A 10,605-nucleotide genomic window follows, 5' to 3' on the forward strand; every position below is an offset into this window, starting at 1 on the left:
TGTTGGACACAAATCCTAAGTGTTTTCGCAGGCTTTGGGCCTAAATAAAATTATGCAAAATATGATCTTCGATCGGTCAAGCCTATCTTTGGATCGATTGAGCCTTGCAAATTTTCAATTCTTCTTTTTACAGCTTAACTATTCTTGAATCTTGATTTAAATCATCATGAGCAATGTTTAACATTTAAACTAGACATGTTTTTGTTCTCGGTTTGCCAACTTACATAAAATTATAACCTAAACATTTATTCCTAAATATTTAGAACCTAACAATTTCATTAAAGAGACCAATTTTCTTCCCCCCTCCTCGTAATAATCTTTGCAAGGCAGGATGAAGGAACATTCAATAAAGATAGATTTTTGTGCAAGACCTCATGATTTATACCCGTTTAGCAATTATCTCAATGTTAATCAATACTTCCTGCATATCAAATTAGTATAGAGCAAGCTAGAATACACTTCAAAAATTGAATATGGATTATAAAAACATCATTATTCTTAGCCTTACATAGCCGCTTGTAACTGTACAAGAATATTAAAAAAAAAGAAAAAAAAGAAAAAAGTGAAATGTCCTAACTGCAGTATTTGCTTTCGGACTGAGAAAATGAAAAATATCACTGAATTTTGGATTCATGCTACCATTCTATTTAGGAGTAACCATATAAGTTGGAATTTAATAGAAAAAAAATTGCAAATTTTAATTACTAATTGGCTGCTTCAAGGCATCATCATTTGCAACATCTTTGCAGCTAGATGGCTGGCCTTGTATTTTCTCATCAACATCCTCCAAGTTCGAAGAAGCTGCTTCATCAGCAGATGATGAACCCACTTCATCAGAGGCCTCACAACCATGATCAGAAACCAACGAGTCTGATTGCAGTGATTCGGTCAAAACAGATGATAAAGAAGGAAATGATGAACTAGGGTTAATCAAGTCGGAAATTTTCTTGTCGTCTTCCCTCATTCTTTGAGCATAAGCTTGGTAGTTAAAGCCATCTGAGTTTCGCCCACCAAATGCTGATTCCAACTTGTCAAGGTCAAAGAACTCTTCCATTATCTTCAGGCTCTCAGGGTTGGAGTAGACAAACTTCACTTTCTTGAAGGTTTTGGGCTCAATAAAAGGTTTTACCATCTATTTCAAAGGGAAATTCATTAGTTTTTTAAATTTCATGCAGTAAAGTAAGTTGATGATATTGAAATCCAAATGATGGCTTTCTTTAGAAATCAAGTTAAGCATAGGAAACGAAGAAGTAAAAAATTTATTAAATCATTATAAATACAAGAAGCATACAAATAGTACATTTGAAAATGTAAAAAGGAATTCATGGTCTAGAATTTCAAGGGGAAAAAAAAAAAAAAAAAAAAATCATGGACACCACTATAAGCTCACATCCAGTCATACAAGTTCCATAACATATTTTTTTTAACCTCAAGAGTATAAAGCTCAACAGCATTGAAATAGATATTCCTCCCCCCCTATTGATCCACATTAGAAAGAGAAAGTTGTGATACACCAAGCTATGCTTTAAATTGCCCAAACGATCCTTTCCAACCAAAGTACAAATTAATTATAGAAGACAAAAGTTGCAACTCATGAGCATCTAACCAATGAAATGGAATATATCAGCTGTTTCCTCACTGAAGTTACACATACAACACCAGTTCACTAAATTCAAGCTTATAGGTTCTAAGTTCTAACAACCAACCATAAGCAATCAAATGCAACTAGAGAAAAGACCTGTGGACCACTACAATAGCTTGAGTCATCAAATAAAAAATTACCAACAAATCCTTGACTTCTACAATTTTTTAAAATATTCAAATAAACAAACCAGCAAAAAACTGATAGCCTGTCTGTAATGCTTTAAATGTTTTGCACAAGGATCATTGTCCCCTTGATAAACTTTACCATGATGCACCAATTTGCACACAAGGAGCATCTTTACAGTTTCTCTTAGCAATAATGTGGGAAAAAGCTCCTAACACAGCTAAGCAAAGAAATCATATTCTCAACTCTCTATCATTGAAAGCTCAAGTAAACCTTGGATTCAAAGTCTCTTCTTTCCTGACCATTCCATGTAAATTTCAAACAGTAGATCCTTATCCTCTTCAAATGTTAAACAAAATGTTATAAACAAACCTGACAATCCTCCCAACCAAAAAGTTGAGAACCATAATAAAGCATGCCATCCCTACTTGAAAGTTATTTTCCTGATTTCATCATCGCATTACTAGAAATAAGATCGTCCACCAACCAGTTGCAAACTATAATATCTTTTCACTTTTCCACTGAATAAATAAAACTATTCTTTCCTACAAATGCTCATGCTAATGCCATACTCACATATTATCTTTTAGCTTATAAATCAGAAGACTTTCCTCTAACAATCTGGTACTTATTTCAGTATTGTTTCTTAAATAAAAAAAATTAGAGTATGTGCATATACATGAAAACTAACCCATTGCTTTATTTCTGATATGGTAAGGGATTTCTCTTAAGCTTGAGAATCATTAAGAAGCACAAAAGTTGAAGTTAAAAACAAACTCATCCAAATAATAAATACATAAAGAGTCTAGAACTTTCCCTTTTTGCATGGTAAATAGACGAAAAGAGTCAGATGTTCAGCTTTCAATATAAACATATAGCTAAGACCGACAGCTTAGAAGCAATTGAAATGATAAAAAAAAAAGGAGGTACATCATGACATACCGTCCAAAAAGACTCAAATACTTTTGGTGGATTATAGAGAATTCCAAGTCCCAGTCTCTCGGGGTAAAAATCCTGCAGGATATGAGCTGTTTCCCGAGTCACCTTAATTGATATGCTTGATGTTTTCCACCCTTGAAAATCAATTAGCCACACCATCTGCTCCTGATCTGAGTTCAGGCTTAGTATGGCATTTTCCATACAATAAACCAGGTACCTGATCTGCCCACTTGTTGAGTTTGTATTCTGACATGGTAAAAGAAAAAGGTGCAATCAAATAGAACAAGATACATTCAACTGTAGAGGCCAAAATGAGAAAGAAAAAGAGAAACAACAATAACACTAACACAGATGTCCGAGAATTCCTGTCATGCTATTTAAACTACCTGACAACCAGGTCGCATGACAAGAACAGTCCTCCCAAGCTTGTCAAAGTAATTAGCTCTGTATATTTTTCCTGTCTCAGCTTCATGAGCAACATCCTCCTAAAAGCATTAATAATACCACCTCCAATAAGCACATAATGGGCAACAAAGCTTATATACTATTCTAATTTGCAAGTGCATCTGGGAGAGTAACACTAGTGCATAAGTGGCATCGCCCAATCACTCACAACATATTAGGTAAAATCAAACTCTAAAATGGATGAAGCACAAAAACGAAGAAAAAAAATACGGAGTTACAAATTCTTACTTAAAATACATGCCAAAATCACCCCCCCCTCCCCCCCCCTAAATAAATAAATAAAAACAATTCTTTCAGCAATTTGTCCAATTCCAAATCATACCATCTACCCCTTGATGTGGTCATAACCTAAGAAGCATGAAAATGTGATATTGACATAGACACAACACGACATGGATATGGCAATTCTTAAGAAATTAGGACACAACACTGTGTGGAGACACAACCATTAATAAATATATTTTTGGGTATAGTTTGTTTATTTATATGCATATTTTATGTTTATTTTAAAATTTCAAAAATAAATATCATAATCTTACAAAACATATCCAAAATCAAAGAAATTTTTTGAAATTTTTTTTTTTCTCCCAACACAATGAGGACACGCATGTAGGAGTGTCCTTGGTGTGTCAGATGCGTACACATGTTTAATATAAACACAATGGAGATTTTGGAGTGTTAGTGCTTCTTAGGTCATAACTCATCAACATTTAGAGGAGCAAAGCTGTAGGGGATGGAGACATGGAGTAAAAGGTGTCCAATTTGGGAGTTGCATTTCCATTCAATTGATTCCAAGCAAGCTTAGGTGTTGATTCCTGGGTTTCTATCATGCTTAGTGCTAATTCCAAACAGCCCTAGATACTGATTTCTAGGTTCTATTTTTCTTTTTCAAGCAAACCCTAGGTGTTGATTCGTAACTTCCATCCCTTTGTTTTATTCTTCCTTTATTTTTTCAAATGTAAGTCTCCTCTAGAACTTATTGTCCTGCATCAAATCCAATACCAATCTTCTTGTTCTACATCAATCCATTAGCCACCTCTCTCCAACACCAACAATGAAGACATTGTTACCAAAAAAATATGACATCAGCCAATTTAGAGTTTATTGTCCTGCATCAAATTTGGTATCAAATCAAACATTGATCCATTACTCACCTCTCTCCAACACCACCAACCAGGACAACATCACCAACAACAATGATATGATATAAACCAATTTGAACCCATGCCCAAAAACCTGAAATCACCCCAAGCTACCCAGATCTCACCACCCGGGTCACCCTTTCAGCCCCAAACCTCAACCACAACAACAATCAAACCACCACATTCCACCTTGAATGTGAATAGAACAATCCAGGAAAAAGGGAAAAAGACTGTCATCATCATTGAGGATAGATTCAGTGTGCACAGCCCCCATGTGAATTCAGTCATAAAAAACCACAAACAATACCCCACAGCCACCAGGTCCCAATTTCCAGCCCAAGCATTGCCGCACCAAAATCCACACACCCCTACAGTCAGCCAACACTCAAATTGCACAAAACCCCCATGACCAGTCCACCAAATCCACCCAATAGCAGCATCATAAGCTCAATTGTGAAATCCCCATCAGGAAACCCAAGCTGCTATCCCTAAGTGCTAGTCCCCAAGCCACCTCCCCCCGACGCTCCACATGCAATGCCATACATCATCCAAAACCATTTACTTATACACCAGAATGAAAAATGAGAGGGAGGGAAGGACAGGGAAGGGGCAACCCTACTGAACTGATCCTACTAGTTTTGTTATGACAAGTAGCAGCTCTGCAAGATATGTGCATGAAGAGTCTCCTCATGACACATTTATAATACTCAGTTGGATCTTATAGCATTTTTTTGGATGTATAATAATCTGTTTTAGTGTTTAAAGACGATGCATAAGTTTTTAAGATAGAGTGGATGATACATAAATGTACCCTTTAAACCAAAACAGAAAATTATAGAACACATGAATACCCATCGGATCTTCTCTGGCTTGTACTCGAGCCTCCATTTCAAGGCTTCTTTCAACATCTTCACTGCCTTCTTTGTATTCCAGTTTCGAGCTCTAAGAAACCTCAATATTGATGCATCCGAACACAGAGTTGGAAGCTTATCGGCAATTGGACCAATCATTTTTCTGATTTCATTGATCTGAAGGAGAAAGAGAAACAATTATTTCTGACTTCACCTATTCCCTCACAAAATATTTTTTTCTCACTAATTCATTTATCATGCTAAGATATTATTTCTACCTTCCTCCATGGTGAAAGAGAAATTGAAGTCCATGATGCAACGTTTGAAATTCAATTTAAGCATAAACAAACATATATGAGCTAATTATAAGGAAGGAGGCATAATAAAAAAATTCTTGAAAACAAGCTTCAATCTATAGCACAAAAACCTAGATGGTCTAGGCAATCATTATTCCTTGCATAGGAGTCAGTCTTGGGAAAACTAGAATGCCTTGCCTCCAGCAGCCGTTGACAGCCTACCAGATATGCAAGGTAATGGTTTTTGTGTCTGAATTGTTTAACATTTCTAAATGAAGAAAGGTTATCTATGTGTGAAATTACAAGATCAATTCAGGATGAGGTCCCATGTTGACTGTTGTATGCCTTTTGCAAATGATATCATTTTAGTAGATGATACTAAAATGGGAGTTCAGGCTAAGTTGGAAGTTTGGAGGGAATTTTTAGACTTTAGAAGTTTTATACTAAGTAGGACTAAAAATGAGTTTATGGAGAGTGAATGTTTGATAAAATAAAAACTAGGAATGGAGGGTTAGTAAAACATGATAGTCAAGAGAGGTCAAAGAATGACTACTTTTGGGGTGTGTGTATATACATATATATTATTTTCTTTTAATATCAATAATCCATAAGGATAGGGATATGGAAGATGTAGCTTATAGAAAAGAATAGAATGGGTAAAGTGGAGAAGTGCATAAGAAGTATTGAGTGATTGTGGAATACCTGCTAAGAAGGAAAATTCTATGGGGTTGCTATAAAACTATGTTCTATGATACAAAATGTTGGGTTGTTAGGAAGCAACATAAGCACAAGATGAATGTAGCTGAAATGAGAAGATTAAACGGTTGGGTGGGAATACTAGGAAAGATAACATAAAGAATGAAGTTCTTTGTTCAAAGATAAGGGTGCCTCTTATTGGTGAAACGATAAGGGAGAGTTGCTTAAGATGGTTGGCGATGTGCAATGGAGACCAATTAGAGCACTTATGAGAATTTCAAGTTGGAAGTGACAAGAGGTAGAGGGATACTGAATGGCCAACTCTCACAAACCAAATAATCACATTAGGAAGAAAACCGCAGACCAAGAAGCTAATCACAAATGAAACACTCGTGGAACAAGATAAACATGCATGGCCATGACAACATGAAACTCAGCCATATTGTCTAATCCTGAACTAAGGAGGGCTTAATCTAATGACGATAGTTTAATATGGAAAACCAGTTGAGACATAGTTATGGCCAAATCCATAAGACACCCAAGAAGCAACACTGTTATTAAACTGCCCCAATTTTTTATTTTGATTCCCAAGTGTGATATGTAAAAGATAAATGGAGAGGTTTGCATTTTTGCAGTGATATCCACTATTCACTGCTTCAACAGCAGGTTTCCAATTCATGAGTACTACAGCAGAGTAAACAACAATAAATTGAAAATTAAAGTCAAATAATACCTTGGCATGCTGTTCTTCGGGAGACAACGTTTTCTCAGTTAAACTTCCCCGCCACTTTTTGGAAGACATCTTTTCAAATTTCAATGAGTCCACAGGAGGCTGAAAGAATTTTAGAGAATCAAATCAATTGCACATCTGTTTTATTTTTGATGGCTTGTAATGGCAAGGTTAATAGCATAATATATATCATGTTCATAGACTGAAGTGAACAAAACTTGTAATTTACAAAATTCAATATCACTTCAGTGATGATGGAATGCATCACCAAACTAATTTTCCTCATTAAATAGACCTATTACCATATGAAAAAAAAAAAAAAAAAAAAAAAAAAAATCCATAATTGTTAAGAAATTCAGCATCGGTAATCATGGATCACCACCAAATTATTTGTCCTCACTAAATAGATTTAATACAAGACAATTAGCAAGCATGCCTGGTTCTTCAGAAATAAAATACAATGGGATGAAACTAATAACATTTCCAGTATACATACCAAAAAAATGATCTCAACGTATTTAAAAAAATTTCTCCCAGGTTTTATGTTCTGTTGACAGAATAGATTCGTAGGGCCATTTCATTCAAGACTTGGACTCAAAGAGAAAGGAAAAGCTAAAGATTCATCAGTCTCAATTTTACCAGCAAAATGTAAAGATTAAAGTGCAAGGTGGCTGGGTTATAGATAGGAAAAACTTGAAAAATCTTAAAATAAATATCATCAAATTAAAAGAGATTCTTTATAACAAGGAAGCGCGATTACTTATAAATTTTGCATACAGTAACAAAATACTCTAAAACAAAGTACCAAAACTGCATTTTTCTGAGAATCACAAAACTATAGTATATATATCAAATTAATTAATAATGGGAATCATTCTTTGTTCGATGTATCCAATCCTTCTAGCTCTACACTAGACTCCTGACTTGCATCAATTCAAGATGCAAAAGGGTCTTCTATTCTCTACATGCTTCTTAGAACCTCAGGCGATTGTTTACACCAAAACAACAAGAGACCTTCTCAATGTAATTTATTCTGTTCTGTTCTGTTCTATATCAAATTTTAGGAAAAAAAGCATATAAACCATAATTCATTCATTCTAATAACTGACTTACTTTTCAGTGTTATCTCTTGCTCTTTTGCACAACGACAATTTGCCACGAACACCGTTTATTTTCTAAATAAAAAACACATATACACAGAATTTTAGATTCTAAAAATAAACAACATAAATAAAATTGAAAAAACAGAGGGAGAGATGTTAATAAAAATGGTTACGTGAAGAATTAGAATTAAGAGAGTTATAATTGTAGACCGTGTGTGTAGTTAGTAGAAAGAGAGAGGTGAGTGGAATAATAATAAATAATCAATCGAAAAATATCTAAAAGTTAAGGAGGGAATACCCAAAATCTGCCGCTGAGTTATTTGAATCCAGAAAAAAAAAAAATTTCAGAGCCTCAAAATTTTTTTAATTTTATTTTATGTTGATTATGATTTTGATCGTGATCTTGATTGTGGAGTTTTTTTTTACCAGAAGTCTAGGAAAAATAAGGGTGGGCTTAGACCAAAAAGCGGGTACGGGAGAGGGACACGTGTGGCTGTGGCAGCTATTACTCTACCAATCACAGTAGAGTAATTTATTTTTTTATTTTTGATGGGTAGAGTAATTTATTTGTTTCTTGTTTTACACGTAAATTACTTCCCTCCAATCCAATTATCCATACTTTTCCCTACGCTACTACTACCACCACTATTTACATATATTTTGGTAACAACCTAGAACGTTGTAAGAGGTCAAGGTGTAGATGCACATTCAAGTGGCAACTTGTCATAAAAGTTGTGAACTTTGTCCGGGTCTTAACATTTTTTTTTTCCTCTAACGGCTAAAAATGTCCTAACTTTTATAAAATAGGGGAAATGTTAACAAATTATGTAAGGGCATTTGTTAGTAAACAATTTTTTTTTTTTTTTTTTTATGAAAATGAAAAAAAAATTAATAATTTGACAATTTTTTCTATTTTTTAGTTTGTTAACCATTACTCTAATAGGACTTGACTATAAAAGAATACCCACATTCAATTAAGGAAAGAATGATATAAGCAAAACACAAATTATTTGGATTTCGTCTCTGCCTCATGGTTTTTCTAGCACATTTTTTTTGTTTTTTTAATTAATTAGAGCATTGGCATGAAAAATTATTTTTGTTTATTTTAGTATAAAAATTTATTATTATTTTTTTATTTTGCACAATTACTTTTTTAAAATACATGACATTATTTTTTCTAAAAATTATTTCAATAAAGTGTGTATTCTTTATTTGCAATTTCGCATCACTTTTTTAAAACTCATACAAACACCAATCAAAAAAGTCAATTGAGAAGAAAATAAAATATGTCTTTACACATAAACAATACTCATGTAAATTTACATGCATTTAGTCATTTACATGGCTACTTTAACTGTGGACAAGATAGACATAATTTTAGACAAAATGACGGCTATTTTAGCTATGGACAAGATAGGCAAAATTTTAAACAAGTATACAATGGATTGTGCAACTTAAGAATTTATGTATTATTTAAGTCTTTATTTTTGAGTAATTTGTAATCTTTTTCTTTTATTTGTATTGAAAAAAAGACAAAGACAAGTAATACTTTTATTATTATTATAATTATTGTTGTTGTTGTTGTTGTTAAGGTAAATTACATATTTAATCTCTATCCTTCACAGCATATTTCAATTTGGTCTCTAAACTTTTAATTGTGTTAATTCTATTTCTGACCTTTTAGTGTCGTGCTAATTTAGCTCTTATCGTTATCTCTTGGATGAAAATTGCTGATGTGGCTAACGGCCAAAATAAAAAATTAGTTTCCATTGATGTGGCAATAAACTAATTTTTAATTTTGGCCATTAGCCATATCAATTTCTGCCAATGAGATAACGGCAGAGACTAAATTGACATAACACTGAAAATTTAGAGACCAAATTGACACGATTAAAAGTTTAGAGACTAAATTAAAATATGATATAAATGATAGATACTAAATATATAGTTTACCCTTATTATTATTGTTATTGTTGTTGTTGTTGTATATATATATATATATATATATATATTTTTTTTTTTTAATTTGTTATGCTTGCAAAAAAATACCTTGTTGTTGTTGTCGTCATTGTCATTGTCGTCATAGATATATATTTTTAATTTTTAATTTTTAATCCTTGTGAAAATATACCCGATCAATCTAACTTGTAACTTGATTGACCCAACTTTCTTGCAACCTATTTAGAACAACTTATTTTTAACCCGAACTCGATTTGCCAAAATTAACTCATTTATACCGTTCAATGGCTAAAATGTCATATGGTAGAATAATAGACCAAGATCTACTAATAAAAGGACACCAATGGTTTTTTGAGATGATAAAAAGATAAAAATTAACTAAGTTAATGTCTGTGATTTGAATCTCATCATACTGCTCCACCACCACTGAAGGAAAATATCATTACTTATTGAAAAAATTGTTATGACCTAGATTCCATAAATTTCATATCCTATCCTATCTATCCCAAAAATATAAAATGAAATCTAAAAACACTGTTCTATTTTTATTGAAGAAATCAACTTCTGATTGTCTCTCACGTTATCCTCCATAATATAATAGAGTGAGGTAGTTATGTAGCAAATCATAACTTATTCAAATAAGTTTCCTGGATTCG

The 10,605-nt window shown here is 33.1% G+C and overlaps 1 protein-coding gene across 3 annotated transcripts; it reads right to left on the bottom strand.

Moving 5' to 3' along the window:
* Positions 1-454: 454 nt before the first annotated feature.
* Positions 455-8,435, bottom strand: LOC126693164 (uncharacterized). Of its 3 annotated transcripts, none has more exons than XM_050389052.1 (7): positions 8,289-8,435; positions 8,001-8,062; positions 6,891-6,989; positions 5,166-5,342; positions 3,094-3,192; positions 2,711-2,953; positions 455-1,132 (listed from the first exon to the last, which is right to left on the bottom strand). In XM_050389052.1, exons 3-7 carry the CDS (start codon positions 6,957-6,959, stop codon positions 698-700), a joined length of 1,023 nt encoding a protein of 340 aa, XP_050245009.1. In that variant the 5' UTR covers positions 6,960-6,989; positions 8,001-8,062; positions 8,289-8,435; the 3' UTR covers positions 455-697. The 3 variants fall into 3 exon arrangements, with proteins under 3 accessions (XP_050245009.1, XP_050245010.1, XP_050245011.1); XM_050389053.1 differs by lacking the exon at positions 8,289-8,435 and adding an exon at positions 8,164-8,261; XM_050389054.1 differs by lacking the exon at positions 8,001-8,062 and having other exon boundaries at positions 8,289-8,412.
* Between the last annotated feature and the right edge of the window lie 2,170 nt (positions 8,436-10,605).

Source organism: Quercus robur, chromosome 7 (genome assembly GCF_932294415.1).
Source record: "Quercus robur chromosome 7, dhQueRobu3.1, whole genome shotgun sequence".
Taxonomy (NCBI): domain Eukaryota; kingdom Viridiplantae; phylum Streptophyta; class Magnoliopsida; order Fagales; family Fagaceae; genus Quercus; species Quercus robur.

Bases quoted from the DNA above. Each gene is read 5' to 3' on its own strand.
- LOC126693164 (XM_050389052.1), bottom strand. From the start codon at position 6,959: ATGTCTTCCAAAAAGTGGCGGGGAAGTTTAACTGAGAAAACGTTGTCT. The intron at 5,343-6,890 runs GTATTATTTGAC...TTTCTCCTTCAG, and splicing joins CCGAAGAACAGCATGCCAAG to ATCAATGAAATCAGAAAAAT. The intron at 2,954-3,093 runs GTAGTTTAAATA...TTACCATGTCAG, and splicing joins TCATGCGACCTGGTTGTCAG to AATACAAACTCAACAAGTGG.